The sequence below is a fragment of the Telmatherina bonti genome (genome assembly GCF_933228915.1).
Source record: "Telmatherina bonti genome assembly, chromosome: 3".
Taxonomy (NCBI): domain Eukaryota; kingdom Metazoa; phylum Chordata; class Actinopteri; order Atheriniformes; family Telmatherinidae; genus Telmatherina; species Telmatherina bonti.
Window position 1 is genome coordinate 25243675 of NC_136621.1, and position 26717 is coordinate 25270391.

At 38.6% G+C, this 26717-nt stretch overlaps 1 protein-coding gene across 1 annotated transcript in view; it reads right to left on the reverse strand.

The window, feature by feature from the left end:
- LOC306774736 (protein sidekick-1-like) overlaps positions 1–26717 on the reverse strand; it is a gene marked incomplete at its 3' end in the record, with an annotated part of 268973 nt that overhangs the window by 47935 nt on the left and 194321 nt on the right. Inside the window, exons 15-22 of the mRNA XM_079264893.1 lie at positions 26247–26383; positions 24941–25088; positions 17841–17981; positions 13724–13905; positions 8547–8662; positions 4115–4310; positions 1719–1817; positions 394–585 (exon numbers count right to left, since the gene is read on the reverse strand). Of these exons, the coding sequence (XP_079121019.1) occupies positions 394–585; positions 1719–1817; positions 4115–4310; positions 8547–8662; positions 13724–13905; positions 17841–17981; positions 24941–25088; positions 26247–26383 (1211 nt within the window). The remainder of the gene's footprint in view (positions 1–393; positions 586–1718; positions 1818–4114; positions 4311–8546; positions 8663–13723; positions 13906–17840; positions 17982–24940; positions 25089–26246; positions 26384–26717) is intronic.

The window sequence follows — 26717 nt, forward strand, 5'->3', positions numbered from 1 at the left end:
CCCTCATATTCATCGCTGCATCCTCTTCACGTTGCCATTTGTAGTTAATCAGCACTAATAATGACTGCAACTTGGCTTTAGTCCGGTCGCATGAACTCATCATGCAGACAAAAGCGATTTTTTTTGTCTGCATGATGAGTTCCCTCTGAGTTTCTGTAAATGACTGAGTCTTTTGTGTGACTGAGTATGTGAATGTATCTGTCGGCAGAGTGGGTGATGATTCATGGATGCACAGTTACAGCCACTTATCAGCCTGAGGAAAGACAATGGCATCGTGAGAGCTCATCACTCATATTTACTCTGCTACACTGGCACATCCGTACAGGACGAAAACAGTTTGCAGCATTCACCATCATAGTCTGATGTATACATGGGTTTTCTGTGTTAAAGTACCTGGTGGAACTCCAGTGGATATGGTGGAGGATGTGACCACGCCTCGTCCTGCAGCGGTTAGTGCTGCTACCTGAATAGTATACGTGGTGGTGGAGGTTAGGCCTGTGAGCTGGTACTGCAGGGTAGAGTTGGACAGAGACCGTTCCTCACGACTTGACTCTACACTTGGCACTTCCCACCACAGCATGTAGCCTGCAGGATGCAGAGCGAACGCCAGGTTGTTAAAGGTGCATAAAGATACAGGCAGTCGTGTGTCGACACAAATACACAAGCAAACACACACACATAACGAGAGGTACAGAGCCAAACAGGAGCAGAGAGAGTGGGAGGAGTAACTACAGACAACATCCCTGTGTGTCCCTTTGCATCTTCGCAGCCATGCATCACACTCCACCACCTTCTAATGTGTGTGTGAGTGAGGCCACTTGTGTATAAAGCCCTGAGGAGAGAGAATGGTTCCTCATCTGTCTCCTTGCTCACCAGGATCTGGATGAAAAGCTGGTTGAGGAGAACAGAGTAAATGTGCAAGGTGACCTTGATTGAATATCCATTTTTCCACTCATCTGAGTGTAAAATCTGACTGTACAGCCACTGTTGCCCCATGCTTTTAGATTGTGGTGGCGCTGCAAAGGTGCCTTATAAACAGGAAACTTGATTCCACATCATAAGGACTTAGACATGAATCACAGGGTAATCGCTTAATTCACAGCAGCTTGTTGTGTTCACTAGCATGACTGTCTGACAAAGCCGTGCAGCTGGGGGGGGGGGGGGGGGGCTTGTGCTTTGTGATGAGCCACACAAATAACACCTTGGGTGTTGGGTTGTGTGGGATGTGGGCATGTTTGAGATAATGCGAGAAGACAAACTGCAGACGGAAGGGATTAACTGATGATGAATCAGTTGTGCACAAACATAATGTCAGACACAGCAGGGTGTCTGTGGAAGTTAGAGAAGGCTTTAATACTGCATATAGAATGCTGAAGACAGTGTGGAGGGTTAGGGGTCTACTTATAATACTGCTTCTAAGTTTTTTTGTTTTTTTTTTAACTTTAATTAGTCTTTTTAAAATTGTACTTGTCCACCTGAGAAGAATATGTCGTAATTAAAAATGATGGTCATGTTATTTCTAATCAGTGTGTATATTAGTTTCTCACAACATCACACAATTCCAACTTAATTAAAGCTTGTCTCATCTTGACAGAATGGCAAATAACATGGTAGAATAAAAGTTTCTTGATTGTGGAGTAAAAATGAAGGTGAATGAAGGGGATTATTAAGTGTTATTATGGTCTTTGAAATATGCTGTCAAGTTGTAATGCCCTAACCGGTGATGATGCCATTCTTGTCCTCAGGCTCTGCCCAGCTGACTCGGAGGGATATGTCCAAGATTTCTGTGAAGCTCAAGTCGCGGACTGGTCCAGGAGCTTAAAAAAGAAAGGAAGAAAGTACACCAGAAATACATTAGAGAATATGTACTTTTTAACTTTGTTAGCAGTAATCTCATTTCAGATTATTTAAGATGTGCTCTGTGGGTCCACACTACAGATGCAGCCCCTTAAAACTGCCTCCCACCTCCAAATGTTCTCTATTTTCCAGATAATTATTGGTCACTGAGACTCTCCCCTCCTTCTCCTGAGGTGTGCTTACTTTCTACCATTACCACAGTGATTCATGCAATTATAGGTCACTCAGAGATGGCGCATGTTTAACAAAGCCCCATTCACAAACCTGTCAGGTGCTAACCTTGCTACTCAGCAGATGCCCTACTCCCGCTCCCACTTTGCCCAACCTTTAAAGCTTTGGTTAATTTTTCAAAAGAAATTAATTGGGAACCTTCTGAACTGCATTTTCAATCAAGGTATAAATGTAGAATCGGCATTTGGTTTTAAAGAGATGCAGAACAGTGTGTGAAGTAAACACACTGTAGAGAAAGGAACATTTCATCCCCCTCTTAGAACTGTGGCCTCAGTAATTTTTCAAGTTTTTCGAAAAACACAAACAACTAATTTCTATTAGATACACGGTGCAATTGTTTTGTGTTTAAAAAAAAAAAAACCTTGAAAAAATTTTTATTTTGTGACAATTTGAATTTCATGTGCTTTGCTCTGTGTGGCCGAACATTTGACGCAATATCTACTGTAGTTTCTGAACTCCAGCAAAAACATTCAACAAGAAAAACTTGTGAACCACAACAGTAGCATGCACCATAAACCATGTAGAAAATCTGTCTGCAGCATTATGAGCCAGGGATGTGATCATCAGTCTACAGATGAGACTGAAATTAGGATCAAATTCAAAACATCCAACCATGTTGTAAAGGAGGAGCTGCCTTTCACATCTGAGTTCAAGCATGAATCTGACATGACAGATAAATTCCGTTCATTAGAATTAACACTGACATTTCAACCAAGAAATTCAAATGACATTTATATTTATTCCATGTTAATATCATCACTGACAAATGTAGAAATGAAAAGACGTTTTAGCTTACAGAAATACAAAGTGCATTTTTAAAGAAAAGAGTAATATCAAGGGTTTCTGTATAAATCAAAAAAGAAAAACAAAACAAATCTATCATGGCAAAACATTGTGAGGAGTCAAACAGTTGAATTAGCTTCATAAGAAGCTCAGTGATTCTGTTACTGCTACAGCTCTCAAAAGTGAAAAGTGAAAATTCTCAGAAAAGCCATTTTAAAATGTTCATTAAACATCCATTTTTAAGTCCAGATTTTTGCAGAAAAGCATCTGAGATGAAAAATAAAGTCACCAAAGCTGAAACCTAAAGCCATCAAGCCGTCAGCTCTCACAACCTGATGAACTACAGAGCTGCTTTGTTTCCACTGGGACCACCAGAATGCGCGGCAAACGTACAGTGTCTCCACTTTCCACACCACATCCTTACCACATCTGCATTGACCAGTGCCCTCCCCGCCCCCTCCACACCCACACACTCACACACAGATGCACACACTCAGGTGCAAGCAAGCCTGTCGTTTCTCATTTCATCCATGGCTCTCTAACCCCTCTCCCTGCAGAGCGATTAAGCTATTCATCTGAGACATTCAATAACACTCACACACAATCACACTCACACACACACACACACACACACACACACACACACACATGCAAAAAGCTATCATCAAGCAAGAATTACACCCACCGTTAACCCTGCAACGCGCTCCAGCAACCAATCAATACCCGTCCACTGCTGTGGGTATGCGTATGAGTGTGTACGTGTTTGCATGTGTGTGGCTTCTAATATCCTTTTCCCACTCAATAATTGCTGGTTGGTAATAATTGCTTGTCTGTCTGGCTATAGGCTATTGTGTTTATTTGATGGTGTGACTGTGTGCATGTGCTCTTGTAACTGGGAGTGGCAGCTATTATGTTTATCCATGGAACAGTGAGCTATAAATACCAGCATGCATGAAAAAATATGAATCAATTCCCTTTAAAAAGACACAGTGGACAGGATGGAGGCAGCGGGGAAACAGAGAACAAAGACATTTTAAAAAAGGAGTGGAAGGCAAGTAAAGACTAGTGAGACAACAAGGAGTACAAGGTTGTACTATGTTTACTGTCTTCTGTGGGCTCATCTGTGTATTCGAGTGGAGGGAAAAAAATGGATTAAATACAAGCTAGAAACATGCTTTCACTGTTACCCACTGATGAGGCTGACAGGTTTTAGCATGTGTGTATGCATGCAAGTTTCACTCACTGTCTTCATGTGTCTGCAACAGGATAGGTGGACTGCAGGGGCCATCTCCAGGTGTAGTGAAGCAGAGGGTGGAGCCATAATACCAGGTGAACTTCTTCAGCCCACTGACTAACCCTGTATGCCGTGAGCTGGGGTAGTCTGGGGTGATAGTTACTATGGTGATATCCTCTGGAGACTGCTCTGGCCATACTAGCAGCTGTGTCAAGTTAGAAAAAAAGGATGACAAGTAAAATGCAAATTGTCCAATGAATCTTACTGATAACAGCAGTCACTTTATTAATTCCACATCAGAATTGTTTATTGTCATTTTCTCCCATTATATATTTTTTTCTGGCGCTTCAGGCTAATGGATCCATTCTCATAATTCAGACTGCAATTATGAAACAAAGATATTTGTGCCACAGTATGGGCTATGATGTTTTTTTTTAATGTTTTTAAAAAGAAGCAAATAAACAGCAAATCAAATCTGTGAAAATGGCAAAACAATTTTCACGTTCCATTCCCCGGAAAAGATATTTGCATAGCATAGATTTACTCGTCATTTGTACCAGATAAACACTGTCAGTCAGAACAGCATAAAGGGAACAAAAACTATCTCTGACTATCTGTCCAAGCCCAATGCCTAATGAAAGGTTAATTTACCGCTACAGCACTTTGGTTTGCGTTATTATTTTGGCTGAAAAAAAAAAAAACAGCAAAAGGCACTTACTTACATTTTCACAATGAGAGATGACCCCACAGACAACACTATGATGCAGTACCCACATTTATATTTTCTAATGAGAAAATAAATATCTGGTTAAAACATGAAGTTAAAATGAAGTTTTTAATGAGAATTACACTCTGCATAGTTTATACACAGGTTGGATACAATAACTACTTTTTCACTGGAATAGTGTTAGAAAAATACTCAAACAAATTTGTCACAGCTACGCGAGCAGTAGAGGTGAAAAGTGAAATTTCCTTCTGAATTTCAAGCTTCTAAAAATCAAACGTGTTTGCACAACATCTTTTTGCTCTGTCTTCTCTGTGCTCTGCAAACTGCTCCAATGTATTATAGGTGACAGCATTTAGTGTTTCAGCAGCACTATTACTGGGTGTGTGTGTTGTTTCTGTTCACAGCACCACCGGCATCATTTACTGTACAATTCACACGGGCATAGCTGTAACAAAGTTTCTGTAGTTCTTTCCACTTTGCCTTTAAAGCCCCCACCTTCTGAAACTCCCAGCTCACTAAACATAGACATGCTACATCTCTAGTTACCTTCAAATCCCTCCTTACAACTTCCCTATTTGAAAAAGCCTTTGATAATAGCTGACATGCATTTTCCACAAGTCATTATTTTTGTCAACATCTGTCTGAACAAACTCAGCTTACTAAAAATCTGTTTAAAAAGCATTAATTAACTTAGTTAGGAAAAGTATTACACAAGTAAGACTTTATAGTTTTTAGTTTATTGTTACATTATCATTATTTACCAACTAGGCTTCCATCCTGTAGCAAAAGTAACAGATAGAGATCCTTTGAAAAGTACCAAAATAGAATCAGACATGTTTCCAAAGGCTTGTTTGTAGCAAACAAGCTAGTTTGTATGCTCGGGTGCCAGAGTATGAAGAGTCACATCCTTTCAATCTTTGCAAACACGCGTGGAATTTATAGTTCTTCCTTTTCCCTTTAATACACAAAGAGTCTTCTTTAAAACAGATAAAAATATCCTTAAATCAGTGTATACACCCCTTTGCACATTAGTTCACTTTAATTAACCTTTTCTCATTATTGTCTTTTCAATGCAAATAAAAAATTGTAATAAAAATCCAGTTACTGTGTGTAAAAGTGTTCTAAGATGGGTAACCATTTAATTTTTCATGGTATTTTGTGGACTGAACCTAAAATTGGAGTCATTCATGTAGCTTGTTAATTTTTGTATTTATGTATTTGTATTTGTGGTGACCCTTATTACTTTCTTTGTAAGAGCCTTTTTATCCCAAAAAATGGTGAGAGGAGGACATCCTGAAAATTTGCTGGTTCTGGTTTTTTGTTTCACATGCAGGCTGTGTGCTTAAGATTGTTGTCCTTTATGTAGAAGTGTAGAAGAATTTCTGTCAAAACCCAGATGTACATTATGGAAGTACTTTACTATAATAGTACAATCACACAGAAAAAAAAAACTCTGGACTCACACTAGCGCTTGGCAAACAAAACAATGAAAAAATTTATTCAGGAACAAATTTATGGTGATCTTGGTAGAAAGATCTGTCGTCTATAGAGTCAGCTGTGTATCTCTCAGCAAACTCCACACTGTTCGGAACTGATTATAATGCATCTTAAGCTGGTTGTTAACCACCAAGAAAACCCAAAAGGAGTCCACCCCGAGAGAGCCACATAAGTGGGGACGAGACTGAGACTGAATTAACTATGTTATCTTCCCAAACTCTCAAAGTAGTTGATAAAAAGGCTCCACTCTGTCTGGAATATGGAAGTGGTTTGAATTCAGTAAAAGTGATGAAAAAAAGATTTATAGGATGTGCAAACTTTAACCATGACTAATTTTTTAATGACCTAAAAGTCAACCCAAGTCCGTACACAAAAGCTTGAAAATAAGGGCAAGTTTGACTTAATGAAAAATGAAGGTATTCACAACTAAGCAAGAAGCTATTTCATATTTCACAGCAAAGGGTAAAATATAATTTGCTGTCTTTATTAGCATCCATTTGAAACTGACAACATAACCAATCTTTATTGAGATGATCAGTGTAAAAAAATAACCAACTGATCGTATTTTTGTGTTGTTGGTCTGCCTTAACTTAAGTTGTTAATTATTGTAGTACAAAAATTGCTTGCTGCATGTTGTACACCTGCAATGGGAGCAAAGCACAGATCTCTTACAGCAAAAATTAAAGCAATAACTAGAGACTTCCAGGTAGCTGCTGTTCCCTGTACCATCAGGGTTCACCAGCAAACCAAAACCATTGTGGTAAAATGACCCTCCATGTTATGACTCCATGTTTTCAGCACAGCAATGTTTAGGGTTAAAATGAAAAGAGTTTTTATCTGGTGACCTCAGTTAGTTGACTTTTTAAAAGCTGTTGAAACAATTCAGGTGTTCTGTTGATTTAGCTATACGTAGTTTCATCAGGGCTGCAACAAGGTGCCAAAAGTGTGTTGCAGAACACGTACTTCAACGCACTACCCATAACAGACTGTGTAACAGATAGACAGACTGACAGATTTATAGATGATAGGTAAAGTAGGCACTAAACGTTATTAGCTCTGCAACAGAGTAAAGACACTTTCAAGGGCACACAAGTAGAAAATGACAAACTTGTTAAAAAAGAGTCAGGTTCTGTCTCTGGGAATGAGCTTTGAGCTGTATTATTAACAGTATTGTACATAGTCACTGATCTGTGTGTGTGTGTGTGTGTGTGTGTGTGGGGGGGGGGGGGGGGGGGGGGGGGGGGTGAAATGAGATGAGGTTTTGCTTCATATCCTCTTTTAATTAATGCTATTATCTGCTGCCCTCTTAACAGCACAACACACCCAAAGATACGCGCCAATATACGCAGTAGCACTGAGAGGTTTCATGGATTTGGAGAGTAAATCCTGACTTGCTGAGAAAACTTCCAACAGAGAATCACATCAAAAAAGATGGGAAACCATATAGTATTTATCAACCAACAAAGACAACAATATTCACACTGTGAGACAGACTCACTTTCACAGACCCAGTGACGCACAGCAAGGACGTGATGTGTTTTCTTTGTCATGTTAATCAGTTCCTTAGGGGTTGGCTGCCACAAAGAAGTGAAGAATAAATCCCACACCAGAACCAGTACATGAGAGATCACTCACACTATTCAATTCCTTGTTCTCACCATGCACCCTCTTCTACTGTTTCCTGATTATTATGTCTATTTTCAATCGCTCATTATTTCTTCCTGAAACTCCCGACTTAACTCGGCTGACGGTATGAGTAAACAAGAGGACAGCAGTGCATCCTGAGAAATGAATGACCTTTGCTGTGAAAAGTCATTGGAAAGGTGAATAGAGTCCTTTTCCCTCCTACTCTTTCATTTTTTTTTAAACATTGAAACATAAATGCTGCAACAGATAATTATTTTTACACTCATCCTAATTTGCTGGAAAATTGACCACTTATGGTCAATGTTGGGATGGAAATCTTTAAAGTTAGATTTAGCATCAATTTTAACATTATACTGTAACATTGTATTTTTTACATGGAATCTACTTTTATTATCTGAGGGATGAGTGAAAATAATGAACTGGCATTTTTCATTTTTAAGAAGTATGACAATAATGTGTTGCATGTTAAACATGTAGAGAGGATGGGCCGCAATAATGCCTTAAAAGTGAAGGGATAAAAAAAAATACTCTATGAGCTGTTGTGACGTACACACATATACAGAAGCTTACCTTGTATCCCTGGTTGATGCCGTTAATGAACTGCTGAGGTGGAGGGTTCCACGTGAAGCGAATGGTTGTTGAGTTAATAGCTACAACTTCCATTTCCTGCGGAGGTGCTGTGGGAACTGCGGACACACAAACAAATAATATTTTACTGCAATGAGTTCTAATAGAGAGAGACAAGCAGACAAACACTGCAAATCAATGCTGCAGAAATAGTCAATTTTCAGTTTTGCACATTGACTTTTTCAACAAGTAATGGTTGTACATATCTTATACAGCGCCATTGTTAAATATTTAATGTGGAGTTCCGGCTCATTTTTTTAATTAAAAATATCTGCTAAGCTTGCAAAACCAAATGCCAAACCTTCCCTTTGTGTCCTTTCATTGCAAAATTACCTAATTTCTCAAAAACAATCATATTTAATCTGCTGTATTCTGCATTTATATATATTTAGCATATTAGTACATTTGAAATGACTGAATAATATGAGGATGGTGATCCATCACTGGCCAGTTCCAAATGGCAACGGATCATTGGATTTGTCCTTAAACCCATTAACCAAAAAGCCTCCATAAACTTCATCATACACATGGTGTAACTGCACACTGTGGCATGATGTACTGACTGAAAAGACTATGAATCTCATAAAATACTAAATAAAGTATAGCATGGCACACATAGAAAAAAATAGTTACATCTTCCAGTTGTAAATGTCCAGTCAGCTATTCTAAAAGCGTGGAAAAAAAATCTGACTGATAAAGATATAAACATGTTTTTCTTGTCTTTAAGTTTCGGAAATCTCCGATTAGAGCCACAGCAGGTGCATTCCTCAGATTTAGTTGGCAAGTAAAATTCGATACACTAGAAAAGAATTGTCTTTTTTGCATGCTGCAGTAATATTACATGTCTGATAAGGCTCAACAATAACAAGTTAAATAACAAAACCAGGCAACTTAAAACAGAATCGCAATGATTTGCAAAGTCTTTGTGAGACATATAACTTCATCATTCACCAAAGAGGTAAAAAAAAAAATTAGAAAGCAAAGAGAAGAAGCCACTGACAAAAATTGTGTCCATTGTGCCCTCTGTTTAATGTCTGTACTAATATCTGTTGTCTGTGTCAAAAGTAAGAACGCTTCTCTTTATGTGAATTTAGTTGTGTGAAATTGATCAGACTAGCTTGTTAGTTTGGAAAGAGGATCCATGAGGAATGAACATTAAACCACAGAATAAGACAATGTATGCATGTGTGTGTATGAGTCTGCAAGGAATCTCATGGTGATAGCATAGCAAGGGGTTTATGCTGACGCTCAAAAGCCAGAGTAATAATGCACTACTGCATAATGGGAATGCCCTTTACATTTTGTATCTAAGCTAAAGTGGTCAGATGAAACTCTCTCCCATACTGACACACACACATACACAGAAATACACAGTACATAGAGTGGAAAGAGACCAAAACAAAATCTACTGAAAAATTAATGGAAAAAGATGGTGCAAGAAATTATAGTGAGGAGGGGGAGACAGAGAGGGAGACAGAAGATTAATTGATGTTAAAGATGTTCTCTCCCTTCCTGCCACGCTGACAGTACTCTCAGGGAGCAGCTTCTAACCCCTTGCAGCTCACAGCACCAGATAAAACACCAAACTATGCCCTTTGGGGGAATCTTAATATGTACTAAGGATACTTGTGAGAGAGCAGGAGAAAAGTAATGTTATCAGACTCCAACATAGAGTTCAACCACATCCTCTCAGAGACAGAGAGGGAAAAAAATGTCCAATCCTTCACAGCCACTCCCATTAAACCACATTAGAACAATTAATGAGCCTAACTCTCTCTCCTGAGTCTATAAACCTGTCCCAGACTCTTGTAATGATGACTGTGAGTTTTATGTGCATGTGTATGTGTATGTGTATGGTTGTGAACGTGTGTAGCTCGGCTCATCTTTAATAATGATAATATACTGTTGGAATAAAAGTCAGCAGGAGATGAGCACGTGTTTAAAGAAGATTTACCCCCACAAGCGCTTCCCCTCATCTCCCTTTACAGTCTTCACTTACATTCCTTCCTATTTCACAACCACTTCATTGATTTATGTTCGAGACATTTGAAGGTGTGTTCCTCCGTGCATCCATGTTTATTACAATAAACACGCCATTATCTGTCATATTATGTATTTATAGAGCAGGAAAAACTCTTTCTCCATCAATTTCCTCCCTCCTGCAGAATCCCAAGCTGCTTGTTGCAAAGATGGGAGATGAACTAAAGTCCCTCCAGCACATCCTGGGTTGCCCTTAGGGTCTCTTCCCAGTTGACTAAAGCTGCTTTTTCTGAGAGGGGTTGCCTCAGGGGTGACTTTAACATAAGTCTGAACTGCATCAATTGGCTCTTCTCATTTTGAAGCCTGCAAGGCTACAGACAGACCTCATTGCAGCTACATGTAACGGTGATCACAGTCTTCTGCTCACTGCCTAAAGGGTTAAAAACAGCCAAGAAAAATGTATTATTATATGATCAAAATAAAAATGTGGTCAAATTTGTATCAAAAAGTTTACATATGTGTAGCAGGATTGTCTAGTTTAATGTTTTTCAATTCAATAGGTCAAGTTCACCTTTGTGAGCACTGTGGGGAGAGGGAATTTTTTCATAGCTCATCTGTTTATAAGTTATTAATCATGAAATTCAGCATAATTAGGTGTTTCATTTTTATTTACAGGTACCTGATATCCCACTGCAAGAAGGCAGAGCACTACTATGATTTTAAGTTGGCTAAATGCAAGCCTTACCTTTAGCTCGCCTAACTAAGCTGGTTACCTCCCATTAGCTCTGGGTTAGCTTGGTTAGCTCTTAGCCACTGGCAGTTCAGAGTTGATAGATGTCAATCATCCACCCCCACAGTCATGCCCCACTCTCAGCTCCACCTTTTTGATCATTTTTGTTTTGGCGACGGTGGGAACTACCCAGTGAGATTTAGTTTAACTTTTCAGTAATCTTGGTAGAGACTTTTAGCTGTGTCTTCTGGTCCCTTTGGTATGCTACATGTTAAGAGTGGTGTATCTTAGTGTGTACATAAGCTGTCTATACTGCATGCATCGGGATTCAGCCAGAATCCATCAGATGTAATCCAAGTGCCACAACAACGAGGCTGTGCTTAGCTCACCAGGTAAAGTAAGCCCTTTATTTACAAAGGAGGCTACAGCTTCTCTGCACAGCTGGCACTGGTTGAAATCCTATTCTTAGCAACATGTGACCAGATCCAAATACAGGCCATTTTACCCAAGTAATTTAAAAAAAAGTACCATAATTACTCGCCACCTCAGGCGCACTAAGGCTGAAATGGACTTCTCTGCAACCCAAAGTGACAGAACCTGCAGAGCTCAGATTAACTCAGTGTGATAGTATGAAACAGCATCACTACTTTTTTTTTTTTTATCAGATGCTTTGTGATCTTGTTTGTAAATAAGACCTCTTGCTAAACGTTGCATATGCAGTTTCTATTAACATGGTTTTAGTTTAACTGTGGGCTTCTTATTTTTTATAAAATGACAGAAAAATCATTATTAGACCTGATATTCAGGTAAAACACTTCAGCAACGTTCACACTGCATAAAAATCTCTCTTTTGTTGCCCATATCTAATTTCTTTGTGTTACAGTCTGACCAGCACTGATCAGAGTTTTCCAAATCAGACTCGGATCACTTTCTCTATGGTTTCAATTAGATCCATATCTAATGTTTTTGAAAGCGACCTCGTTTGAATGATCATGTCACATTTCATTAGACTTCATGTCACTGCAGTGAGGCTGAGAGCACAATTCCGTGTTGGAGGAGGCATAATGCGACACAATGTACAATGAACAAACCAATGTCATATCATGTTTTTGTGTGCCCTAATTGCACAAGAACTTCACAAAACTGTTGTTGTAACTGTTATACACAAACTTGCATGTGTTGTGTAGCAGGAATATTTACTTATATTAATACAGCATAATGTGTGCGATGTTGCATCTTCTTTTGTGCATATAACTCCCTGTAGAGCTGTCGACTGGTAACACTGGAGTCCATGGAAGTCACATTTAAATTGTGATGTGAACCATCATGCAAAGATTTCAGATCTCACCCAAAAAACGGAGAAAGAATAATGACTTTAAGTATGAGTTTTGTCTCATTTTAAATTTTAAAAGAAAACAAAATATGTACTGCAAATATGTTTTAGTTAAGATCTTCACAGAATTATTATATTGATTAATATTATGGTCCTGCGATGGACTGGCAAGCTGTCCAGGGTGTACCCTGCCTTTCGCCCAAAGACTGCTGGGATAGGCTCCAGCTTCCCCGTGACCCTTCATCAGATAAATGGTTAGAATAATGTCTGAATGAATAGTATTAGGCTTAAATAGTAATAACAATAATAAAAGTATATTTTGTATGCTGGCACCTTTCAAGTCACCCACAGTCACCTTACAGGTGATAAAAAAGGTAAAACTAATATCAGACAGATATAATAATAAGTCAAAGCATCAGACTAAATATAAATCTGGTGTGAAGAGTGAATATCCCAATTTGAAGTGTGTGTGTGGGGGGGCTGAAGGCTGGGGTACCCAAGGTACAAAGGTGTGATGTTGGACTGCATTCTTGTAGGACATTTCAGAAGTAATTGAGAGTTAGATGGTGGAGAGCTTTGCATGTAAGGAAGTTTTCGTTGTGGATGTGGTACTAAACTGGGAGTCTGTGAAGTTGGATACAAAAAGGCGTGATGAGGTCAGTCGGTTTGTGCAGGTGATGATGTGGGTGTCCGAGTTCTGAATAATTTACATTGTGTTGGTGAGCTTGGTGTTGGGGAGTCCAGTGAGAAGGGTATTACAGTAATTGATGCAGGAAGTGACAAATGAATGTACCAGAATTTCGGTGCTGGATTGGGACAGTGATGGATGGAGTCTGGTGATGTAAAAAGGCATTCTGGGAGATACTCTGAATGTGAGGTGCAAATGAAAGGAGGCTGTTCAGGGTGACGCCAAGGCTCTTGACTTGGCAGGAGAAGGGTACATGGAATCCATCAAAGGAAATGTTTTCAGCCAAATATGTTGTGGAAATTGGCATAATATATTTAGTAATTTGTGTTTTGGTATGGGTTGATTATGGAAAAAAGGAAATGAAAACGTGTTTGTGCATCTTAACTGACCTCCCTGCAGTGTGTACTCAGTGACAGGACTGCTGTAGACGCCTAAGCCGGCCCCTGTGTAGGCAGCCACCTGGATCTGATATTGAGTCCAGATGATGAGATCTTTCAGCAGACAGTAGTTAGTCTCCGGGCTGCTGATGTTCTTCTCCTGGTAGTCCCCTGGCAATCCTGCCAGGCGGTACCTGCACACACACACACACACACACACACACACACACACACACACACACACACACACACACACACACAAAGAACGACTAAGAAGAGCAGCATATTTGTGAAGTGATATGAGTCAAAAGAGACAAAGGTTAACTTGAAATACGCATGGTTTTTATACCCCTCAATATTTGTCACACTTTGCTATATTTCACTTTCATCTTAAAATACATTACATTTCATCACTTAAAGTCAACAAAAAAGTCCATTATGACAAAGCCATACAAGTTGGTTGAGTATCTTATGAATTTATTGAAAATAAAACTGAAATATACCATTTACATAAATATTAGACCCAATTTTATGGCACACAGTTCTGTTTGTGTTCCATTCAATTCTTCTAGCGCTTGACTCAAGCCCACATGTGCCTAGCTGAAATCATCTAACATCATTAAGAAGGTAAACGTGTGTCTATTTAAAGTCGTTGTTGATGGTGTATGTCGAGCTGAGAAAAAAAACAAACAAACAAGTTATTAGATCTAGAATTGACTATAGAAGTGTTACACATGACCGTGTCAGGAAACAGAACTGGGGGAGGATGCAACAAAAAGTCTGCTGTATTTTAAATAAAAAAAAAATCACTGAAAAAGATTTTACCATACAAAATGGTAATGATCAGTGCAGGCATGCAAAAGCTACATGGAAGCAATTCTTAATAATAATGCCTGTAAAATCCTTCTGAAAGCTTGGCACTTAGTCACTCTGAGACCTTGAAACACATGTTTTCCTTCCCAATGGAACAAAAACTGAACCACTGAACAAACTTTCTTCATTCATACCACCCATACAATCAAATATGGAGATGGCAGCATCATTTTGTGGGGATGCTTAAGTTTGAGTGGAACCTAAATATTCAGGATATCTGGCAGACGCAAAGGTTTACCTTTCAACAAGTCAACAGCCCAAGTCCATTCATTACACAGCACTTTGGTCAGCTGTTATTTTGTCTTTAAGGTGCTTTAGAAATAAAATGGAATGGTAAAACTAAGCACTCCACCAAAAAAACACAGGAATCTCCTGACATGACTCCCAGAATCTGGGACTCAACACAACAGAGCAGCTCTACATGGTGACCTGTGCACTGATGCTCCCCATATCCCCTGATAGATCTGAGATATTTCTGCCAGAAGAACAACAGACATTTCCAATAAAAAGATGAGATGCACTTGTGTGATCATCAAAATACTCCAAGTAAATGGGGTATTTAAATATTACACCCAACACTGTAAACTGACAGAGGAAAACCATTCATTCAGATTCTGAAACATAACGAAATATGGAAAAAAAAAAAAAAAGTTGAACTTGATATTTATTTGGAAGGATATTTGGACAAAGTGTGAATGAAAGCCTGAAAAATACATTCGAGGATTCTTTTAATAATCACCCAAAGGCAAGTCATACCAGAATATAAAATGTTTATTCCACTTTTCTTAATGATCTCATTGCAAGGCACAAAGAGAAACCTTAAAGGTTTCTGTAGAAGTTAAGTCCATCTGAAGTCTCTGAAGACCTAAAACCTTTAATGCCATCTATGAAGAGCACACCTTCAAGGCCTTTGCTTTAGTACAGATGATATAAATGTCCACTTAAAAGGATATATGACCCCACTAGCACTGAGGTGGAATACTGCATTGGTTCTGTACATTTCTGATGGACCTGAATGGAGTAATAATCCCCATGTCAGCGTTTTAACACCACACCAATCCACTGTAACGGCATATTCCTATGATTCACCAGCTGAGTCAGCACTCAACCGCACGTGTATTTGCACACGAAAGTGACAGACATAAACACAGATACGCAATGTGAAGGGGCACTGGAGGCTGACAAGAGATCTCTGCAGAGGTGAGACGATAACCCCTTTCCCCACCCCCTCCATATGACACACTGACATACTGGGAGGAGGAATAGGAGTAGGGAGACGAGTAGGAGGTGGGCAAAAGAGGAGAAAAAGGAGGAAATAATAATAATATAAAGTGCCTTGTCGCTGATACGGTAAAATACGGTAAACCGAGAGTGTGTATTATCAGTGTACAATTCAGTTGTGTTTTCTTAAGGACATCTGGTGTCTAGGCAGTGAAGGGGCTAAACACCCGATGAGTACTACTGCAATTATATGCAAATCTGTGTGAGGCAGCTAATGACACTTTGATTACACATGTTGTCACTGTAAAGGTGGAAATCAAAGGGGAGGACAGCAAGCCACGGGGCAGCACAAGTATCTGTAGAGAACTTCTGGTTTTTGTGTGTAAAAGTGTGCAGCACTGTAGAGTTCATACAAAACAGTTGTTAAAAAAAACAAAAAAACAAAAAGCAAAACAAAACAAAAAAACAAAAAAGAAAACAATAAAGAAAAAAAGTACTTAACAGTAAAAAGTAGCTAAAAGGTAAAAGTTACAATAAATATGACTTAAGTAAAGAAAAACCTTCCACAACTTAAAAAACTCCAAACCTAAAAAAAATCGAATTAATTTGAACTTATGCTTTATGGTATATTTATGAACTGCATTGCTTTTGACAAAGTGGTTATTTATTGTGTGATTACATTACGTCAACTGAAGTACATTAGAGGTGCCATGAGTGCATAAAGGCTGTCTGTCAACAGTTGTGTCAGACTTGTTGCAGGGCATACTGCTGCACACTATCATTACAAAGGTTTAAAAGATGCTGTGTGTTGTTACTCTCTCCAGGACGTTTATTTCAGCTGTCCATCCCATAGTTTGTGTTTTGGGATTACAGTGGCGATTGCTGATTGATGCTAAATGCACTTAAGACACTGACTGCCCAAATACTTCACCCAACTTCACTTAAACAAGGCCAAAATGTTTCTTTAAGTTTCAGAGGAACAAAACTAAAGATTCTCTTTTTAGAGAACCAGATGCCAGGAAATATTTGAGTCTTTAAGTCTTTGTTTCAGGAGAATGAAAAATGATCAATAACCTGTTTAAAAGTTCAATTAACTTCAGAATTCTTAAATATTAGATGATTCCTTTTTTTTTATCTATCCAGAAATGCCACCACTGTAGTTCTTCTTAGTAACTCTTGTCTTCCTGTAACAAAGTCAGACAAAACCAAAAGAAATTGAAACATTTTTCAAAGGGAACATTCACATCAGCTTTTCTGATTCAAATCCGAGTTTGTTTGCTCGGAAAGTTCGCTTATTTTGGGGAGCTGTGAATGTGCAAATGAATTTTTACTTGGACAAAAGAAGCAGACCCGATCCACCTACAAACGCAGATCTCGGCCCGTTTCAAGCAGACCAAGTTTTCTTCCTTTTTCTTGTCCTTCCTTTGATTAAAAACCTGCAAAATATATTTCCTATGGTTTTGTTTAAAAGTTCAAATAACTTGTTCAGCATTACCCAAATTGTAGATGATTCTTTTTTTTGACGTATTCATAAATGACACCACTCTAGTTCTTTTTATTATTACGTAGATATGAATTTTAGAGTAGCTAATACTTTGAAAGTAACACTTGTCTTTCTTTAACAACTTCAGGCAAAAACAAAAAAATTTAAACATTTTTCTGAGATGCTACAACAGTTGATCAGTCTATCAGCCACCTCTTTGAACAGACCCTCTAATCCTTTTCAAAGTTGGAGGAAATTTCTACGTAGAACATAAAAGGTAAATCTATGTAAGGCATAATACCTCAATACATGTCAAATAGATAATACCAGAGAAGCTTTCAGTCAGTTTCCTTTATCACATTCCTGACTGTATCTTGACATCTAACACACCGAGGTAATGAATTAAATTTGTGTGATCTTCGCAGATTATTTCTGGCTAAAGCTTATTAAAATGTTCTCTTCCCTATTCTCAGGGTCTTGCTAAATTTAATAAAGGCTCAAAGCAAAAAAAAAAATTTAAAAAAAATCTATGTGCTTGTTTTGTGCGCTTACCTGAGGACATATCCTCGGAGGACTCCATTAAGCTCGGGTTCTGGAGGAGGCTGCCACTGGACCATAATGGACTGGTTTGTGCGGCCACTGGCCACAATATTTTTTGGAGGCGCACTGGGGGCCTCCTCCCGTAGCATCAATCTAAAAAAAAAGATAAATGAAGACTGAAGGTAAGGGAGAAAACTGATTTGGATAAATAATATTGCACCTCAGAATGAGAATATCAGCATTGTTGAGGAGCTGCAAGCACAGAATTTGTGTATCCAGCCAGCAACATCATCAGTCCAGTCAGATATTTCTTCCACATGGTATCTATGCCTTTATCTATTTGTTGGTCAGATTTTGTATCTATTTTGTAGTTGCCATCGATCACAAAGCATCGCACAGTTTAAGCAGCTTTGGGAAAATCAACTTTGTTTCTGATCTAAACAGTCTCACTGCTTCTCTCCGTGTGGATCTTTCTATTTCACTTAATGCATTTGTTTTTCATTTCTGCCTATAATGTTAATTTATTTCAAACAAACCACTGCTGCTGCTGCTGCTGATGGAAACGTTTAACGCATCACTTCCTGCGTTCCAGAAGATTTCTCCTGGGAATGATCAAGCTGAGCCTGGATGTTTAATGCAACAAATGTAAAAGTGCTCATGAACTCCATGCAAGCTGAAATGTGTCTGCGGTTCATTCACTGGCAGCTTATTAAAATAAACAGGTATTAGCTGTCAGCATGTTGTATATTATTGTCAATACTGTAGTTTATTTATTTCATCTTGACTTTTAAATGTCTTTGCATATTTTTAATTTATACAAATCAGCTACAACAGATGACAGAATTGAAAAGATTTGTATCAACATGGGATATTTTGATCAGTTTTCCATGTAGTTTGAAGAAGTGAAATCAGTGAAAATCTAATGACTAGCTGGCTGTGCAAATAAATTTTGAATTCTCATCAGGTGACAGAGAACTGGGCAACAAAAACCTATGGAGAGCAAAAAAAAACAAACAAACAAACAAACAAAAAAGAAAACAAAACAAAGGAAAAAAAATTGATTGGAGTTGAACATCTTAATTTTTGTTTTTTATATCATGGAAAGATGTCTGTAGTAGGAGGATGTGGTTTTAATTCAGCACTATGTGAGAAAGTAATTGGTGAAGTAAACTGTGCTGGATTGCTGCAGAGCAGTCAGACTGCCTAAACTGACCAATACAAATAGCACATGAGTGTCAGAGCTGGACCAGGGGGCTATGAAGTGAGGTGACCTGGTGTTATGAATTACATTTTCTTTTATCTAATGTAGAAGAGTGGATACCCTTCAGTGTATTGTACAGCGACTCAAGGATCTGCTCCTATAATCTTGGAGCTGGATAGTTTCTCTTTTCATCTTAACCCCCAGAGCACATGAGCAAGACACTGTGACAGTGAAAGATAGTAAAATCACTGTTAGTATAGAATGAGGTAAGACCTTGTCTTTTTATTTCTAACAAAATCTTGAGATCCTTCATTCCCTTTGACCTCCCTCTGTCTCTCTAAAGCGTCCCCTCGTCTTTCTTTTGACATTTTGAACCACATCTCCATTTTTATTCCTCTCCATCTGCAAACGTTCACCTTTCATCCAACGTGTCCTCTGCCCTCAATTATATCATCTCTATCGCACTCATCTCCTTCCCTCCTTCTCCACACTCCCTCCTCAAACTTCACTCGTGATTAAAGCTTCCGGCCTTCTCTTGGCTGGTAAAGCACACAGGCTGAGCTGGTCAGCCTCTGGCTTTGCTGTAAGCAGCTCAGGAAATGTTATCAGAGCCATATGCACGAATACACACAGACACATACACACCCATGCAATCACACAAATTTCTCCCAGCTTAAGACAAACTGCTACAGCTGATGCTCTTTTCCCTTTCGTGGATTATGTTTGGAGATTTGCATTAGCTTCTACCTCCAATCCCCCCCTCCCCACCAAATGATTCTCTATAAGCTATTGACCCATTAGCTGTGATGTGACTTCCTGTATGTGTGTTTCTGTATATATATATATATATATATATATATATATATATATATATATATATATATATATATATATATAGTTTGTGTGAAAGCAAGGATGTGAAAGCTGTTAGCTAGAGACTTGAGCGGGCGAATATATAGCACAGACCAGTGGTTTTACAGCTGTGCTTTACTTCCATTAGGTTAGGCACTGTCAGGAACCAGGTGCTGCTAGCATACACTCACACACAGAAACACATGCACAGGCTAATGGGCCTTGTGTGTGTGAGATAGGCATTTAGGTAGCTGTCTGCAAATAGGGTATATATAATCCTCAACTATGGAGCGTTTTTTACTGTAATTGATGAGGCAGAGTAATCCATGTGTGGAAACTCATGCCGCACAAACAACCCTAGTGAACTGATGTAGTCATTTATCCTTTGACTGCAAATAAAATTCATAAATGCACACTGACACAGTTACACTCTGCGGCGAAAAATCCTCGTGAATTGCCTTAATTCCTCCCCAACCATTTACTAGTATATACCTCACAGAGTGGGTTCAGCATGAGGGCATCAGCTTTATAAAAGAGATTAAATATATAAACCCTGACCATGTCACTCCTGCAAAACTTCACATCCACCAAAAATAACTAAAAATGCTGATACAGGTTCAGCAACCAAACAAAACAAACACAGTCTTTAACTTTACGCTGTGTGACACACTTTCTCTGTCCCTTGTCATTAAGGAAAGGAGGACATTTCCTGAAGGAATTCTTCATATTCTCTGGTCTGTGAGGAAAAATGTGTTTGTGTCAGTCCCAATGCTGTGGGAATTAGAAAAAGTTTCTCTCTATGTCATTCCCAACAGTTTAATGCCTGCTGGTTATTTCCTAAATCCATGCATACTCTGACTCATAAACTTAATGGTGTTACTGGGATGTTAAATCTACAACTTTTTAAACACAACAGAATAGTTTATATCCAGCAGGAAGAAATGTGGCTGTTATTAAGAGAGGACAACACAAATAAAACACGACACGGGGCGAGAAAACGTGTCATGTGGCTTGGAACGACTGGCTGACAAGACGGGTTTATTTTTGTCTTTTTTTTCACACTTCAAATCTTGACTTCGTTAAATGTTGAGTAGCTTTGCTTGAGGAAAAGAATGACACACAAAAGAGACTTGGTTTGAGCGCATGCTCACAATGAACTGACACCAAAAAATAACTGTGTTTCATGGCTGTCTGTGGTCTCAGTCCTGCATCAGGTCATCAGATTTTTGTCATTAATTTGGGTTAATTTTACAATGAAGAGCTGAGGAGGGATAAAGGTTGTTTGTGAAAACAGTTGTAATGTTTCACAATTCAATAAACAAAATATGAGTAGAATAAATCAGAAAGGACCTGATATGTAATGAAAAGTAAAGATGCAGAGTCATAACTCTCAAGGTTAGGGAAAAACTAGTCCATAGTGGCAAAGTTTCAGAGGGCAGAGGATGCTCTGCATTCATTAATCATCAGTTTATAAGTATCTTCTTCATGAGTATTGCCTCCTAATTTACTCTAGTAGTCTAGTAATGCCTCATTCATTACTCACTATTTTATTATTAATTAGTTCTTTTGGTGCGTAATGAATAGCTTGCACGTTGTGCCTCATTACATTACAGAGTACTTACAGAGTAATTATTTCACATTACGCTAGGTGCAGATGTAAAATGAGTTTGTATGAGGTAAATGTAGTGTTTTTATCATTTATTTCATACAGAGAGACAGAGTAAAATCTTTGTGTAACGTGAATACTCTAACTTTACTTTTGCTTGACCAAGGAGGTTTTTTATCTTTTTTAATAAAGGGGTGTAAGAATATATTTTATTTATTGTGTCGTATGGCTGAATGTTGACATGCTGGAAGAAAAGATAAAAAAGATTTCTGACTATTTGTCATTTTCCGTAACATGTTGTAGACTTAATTAGATAACATCGGGAGCTGTTGGCTAAACTACTTAAATGTTCTTTTTCTTTCTTTTATGGTATTTTTAACTCTGTAAAGCACTTTGGTCAGTGTGTATAGATAGATATTTTTCATGTCTTTTGTTCTGTTTTGAAATTAAATGTATGTTTTCAGACATTGATAGCACTTGAGTTACCAACATTTATGAGTCTATAATTTGATTTAATCATCCAATAAAATCAATTTAAATAAAATATTTGTATGTGATTAAAATGTTAATTAAAATTAAAATGGTGATTAAAATTGGATTAATCGAGATTAATTCATTACAAAGCCTGGAATTAATGTTGAGGAAAGGAAACTAGCATCTCTCAGTGCAACCACAATTTTGACTCTTTACATTTAGTACAGGACAGATCTTTCAATCTGGATCTCCCTGTAAAGCTTGTACCACTTTACATGGCAGTATTCGTCATTCATCACATTTGTAGCATTTGTCTGTAATGTGTTCTGGTTCTGACAGAACGAAAACTTCTTTATTCAGATAATTAAAAAAACATGAGTAAAAAGGAAAAGAACTTAGATGGATGTTTCAAAGTGTTACTGTGCCTGAAGATCACGGTGTAATCTGTCTTTTATCTAGCTAATGCTTCCTCTTTAAAAATGATAATGGTGTGGATGCAGGTCATGCAAGACTAAGTCTGCAGATATGTGACACTCCAGAGAGATTCTGCATTCAGGAGCAATGTTTCTAGCTTTGATTGGCTTCATACAGTTTTATTTATGCACAGTTCTTATGCGGAGTATAAGAACTGCATATTATTTCTTAGCTTTTATGAATAAGAAGCAGTTGGTTAGAAAAGCCTGTTTAATCATGGGAGAAACAGAGAAAAGGAAACTACATATGGCTAGATGGCTGAATGACAAGGATCTGAATTACAATGAGAACAAACCAGGATACAGCAGAAGAAACTGGAAGTTCTTCTGGAAGTTCAGTAAGGTGTGTTTTGTCATCAATGTTACAAGCTTCTGCTTTACTTTCTGTCCTGTTCGCTCACTCTGTCAATATTATTGCATATTTTCATCCTCCTCATTTGGCACTTGGACTGTCTATGGGATATTTTGCTCAGCTTTGCTCTGCCTGTGTATTATTTGCAGCACACGCCTCAGCATCTGTGGTGTCTCCTCCAGTCAAACATCCAGCAGATGAAAAAGAAAATGTGTGTGGCTACGTATGAGACCAGCGCTGCAGAAGAGCCATTTTCATCCACTCTGATACAGTGACCAGTGATGACTTGTCTGTCTGCCAGTCTTTCATTTATAGAGGATCAATCCAATCTATTCTCCGGGGCTTCTGACAACAAACATTGGCGTGTGGACTAGGTAGCAGAATGGCTGTTGCATGCAAACACTGGTGGATGAAGAAGAGAGAGAGGGGAGCTAGTGGAAGGACAAGAGGGATGAAAAACAAGCATAGGAGGAAGAAGCGAGTGAAAGATTCTGAAGATTCAGTGCAGAAAAAAAGGGGGGCAGATAAGAGAAGAAGAGAAGCTGAATGTGTGTGATGTGTGATGGCACCATTAACGGCTACTGTTGTTGCTGAGAGAATTTGGCAGAACTAAAACTGGCATCTGTTGTCCATCTTTTCAGACTGCAAATGCCCTGTTTGATAGCGTATGTGTGTGTGTGCGTGTGTGTGTGTGCATACTTTGTATCACACCACTACATTTTTATAAGTGAAAGTCAGAGATTTGATCTTTGTTTGTACACATTTGTTGAGAGGCAACATCTTTTCCAACCATCGTTCACTCTGTTTAGTTCCATCACTGCCACAGTATTACAATTACCCCATCAGTGTTTTCTCTTGGGGCAAACATGCAAACACAAGCAAGCACATATAACATAGAACATCTGCACAGTAATCTGTTTGCTCTTTCCTTTTACACACTCCCATGCAAAACACACAGCAGTTAATTCCATTTTCACTACGAAAGTCTGCGTGCGACAGTGAGAAAATGTCATGAGCACACACATGAACACAGACATGTAGACTTAAACAGCACGGAAGCTGCATATAGAAACTCCAAAGAAGAAACGGATGCTGCCTTCATCCTCATCTTGTCAGAATCTATCCCGTTCTTTGATTTTTCATGTCCCTCCCCATCATGATGGTAATGGACAAACTAACCTATAAACAGCTGCATGTTTACATGCAGAACTGCGTGAAGCATACACTTAGCTTTTGACTCCAAAAAGGTTCAATTTTATTTTACTACTCCCTTTTGTTTTTTTTCCAAAGCTCAGGAGACAAAAACGTGATTCTCACTTCAACCACGTTCTAGTTGAAATATTTTTCGCACATACTTCTCAAATACATCTCTTAAAATTGACCAGGAGAAATTGCCTGAGATGTAATGGCAGCAACAGGAGTCGTGCTAGAGGAGCAAAACTTGCAAAACTTTATGTCACTGGAAAACAAAATGAGCTAAAAAGACTGCGTCTTCTTGTACTACAAACCAGAGTGATCGCAAGTCGCACATTTTAGAATATAAAAATTTATTCTCATATTTCATGAAAATAGTAGATATAAAACTAAACTAACTAAACAGAACAAGACATTGTTAATTTACTGTGCCTGAAGTCAGTGTGAGATTCATGACTTTGGTTTGTAATGGAGTGGAAAGGAGAACAGACTGAGTTCATCAGGAGAACTCTTATTTCAATGGACGATTATAAAATTAAACTGCAAAGGTTAAAGAAACCTGAGAATTATTTGAAAGCTTTATGAGATTACTTTTGAAACTTAAAACAAGACAAATTTAAACCTTTCAGTCTATTTCACTTTGGGAGAAAAAGATGAGAAAGTGGAGAAACAAGCCAGTGACTCTGTGGTTTCTCACAGATCTCACTTCTGTCTAACAGAAATACATGAAACATTTTTGAGATCTCATTTCTTATTTTCCTTTTTCTGCTGAGAAAGTCTATAATATGGTAATGAATCAGCAAAAAAAGAAAGAAAGAAAGAAAAGGAAAAACAACAGAAACACAATGTTTGCAGTATTGTGAAGCATCTGTTAAATGAAGGTAGTAGAGGGAAGTGTGTGCCTAAAATGTGTAGAAATGCCTCAGTGTTTTTAAGTGTAGAAGCATTGTCTTCTCTTACCTCTGTGTTTCAGCACTGTACTGACCCCTGCCTACTTGGTTGACGGCGCAGAGTCTGAACTGGTATGTCCTGGCAGGTGTGAGACCGCCCACTGAAACCTCGGTCACTGCAGGATCAACCTCAGATACATAGACTTTCCAGGGAGAGTCTAGACAGAAGACACAGAGATTAGGAGCTGATAATATCTGGCTGCAGGACAAACGGAGACACGGGGAGACAAAGAAATGATTAATTAAAAGGAACGAAGGAAAGGAGGGATAACAAGGAAGAGGGGGATGAGCTGGAGAGAAGTAGAAAGCCAGAAATAAGTGTGAAGTATGCAGCAAGACAGAAAGTTAAGAAGAAGGAGGAGGATTAGTTTGGAGGCACAGATGTTGATGTTTATTGTTGCCAGCTTATCTTCCAGTCTTCATGCTGAATATGCCACAGACAGATGCACTATTATCCCCATTATTGCAGCAGCCACATGTGTCTGTACAAGAGGTTTGGATCGTGTGCAAGCCCAGTGTATTACAGTCACAGAGTGACATGAAAATACCTTGTATATATTTTAGCAGATTCTCACTAAATTACAATCCGAAAAAAGTCTAATATATGACATGCACAGAGTGGGTAATCAGTGTGCAAAAACCCCAATCCATTCCTCACTGTCTGGATTCATTCCTCACTGAAATCGACCAGTCAATTAGGCTTTCAGCATTCCTCATCTTTCTCTATATCTTTCCCAGTCATACGCATTCTCTCAATTCTCTCCCATAATAATACTTTTTCTTAATCATAATTTTTGTCGTAGTCTTGTAGATTTAACAGAGCAGCCATTGAATGATGATGAAAAACTACATCAAAATGAGAACATTTCTTCGGTTTTCAGTGCTTTTTGCATTCATGTGCCCAGGCACATGATTGCTCATCGCATTGTCCCCTTAGTTTGCAGCTTACAGCCATCTTTCTCCCATCTGTTTCTCCTGTCATTCCTTCCCTCAGTCTCTCCTTCCTGTCCCTGTCTTTCTCGCTCCCATTCTTATTTGACAGAGAGCTGGCCTGCTGTTACAACATCTGTGGCGAAGAGAGGCTGAGCTTCTGATGGGAAAGTGAGATAGGCTCAAGGAGGGCTGGATAATAAGAGTTTATTTATAGGGAACCTGTGCATTTATGCTGCAACACTATTCCCCATATGTCTGTCTTGTAAATGAGTGCATGTCAGTGCCTGGTAGACAGCAAGTAAACAGCTGTTTGCCTTTTAGGAATAATAATATATGCCTAAGGACTCAAAAACACACACACACACACACACACACATACATACTGTTCTCAGAGAGCTCCAACACGTAGTACAGAAGAGGGGAGTTTCCATCGAAGGGACGCAGCCAGGAGAGACGAACAGATCGGGAGTCTGAATCGTTGAGACGAGCCGTCAGGGAGCGAGGAGAATGTGGCAGCTCACTGAGCACAAGAAAGACAGAAAAACACCAGATATTATTTACATTTCACCTTGTGAAATAAAAAAAAAAAACCTGTCTACTTCCATGACTGTCTCAGGTGTGTAGACAAATGTGAAGCCAACAACAAGAGTCAGTTTGTTCAACTTGAACCAAAGGCTGGGAATGGTTACGCAGAAAGTTCAGCCTTGTTCAAAGGTAACTAAGACGTGACATTTGTCAGCATGTGTGAAGCTCAATAACAGGCTGGACTGGTCAACCATAATGACGTCATGAAAGCGGTTATGCCATTAAGCAACCTAATTGAGTTAAAGTAACTCTTCAAAGTTTTTCAATCT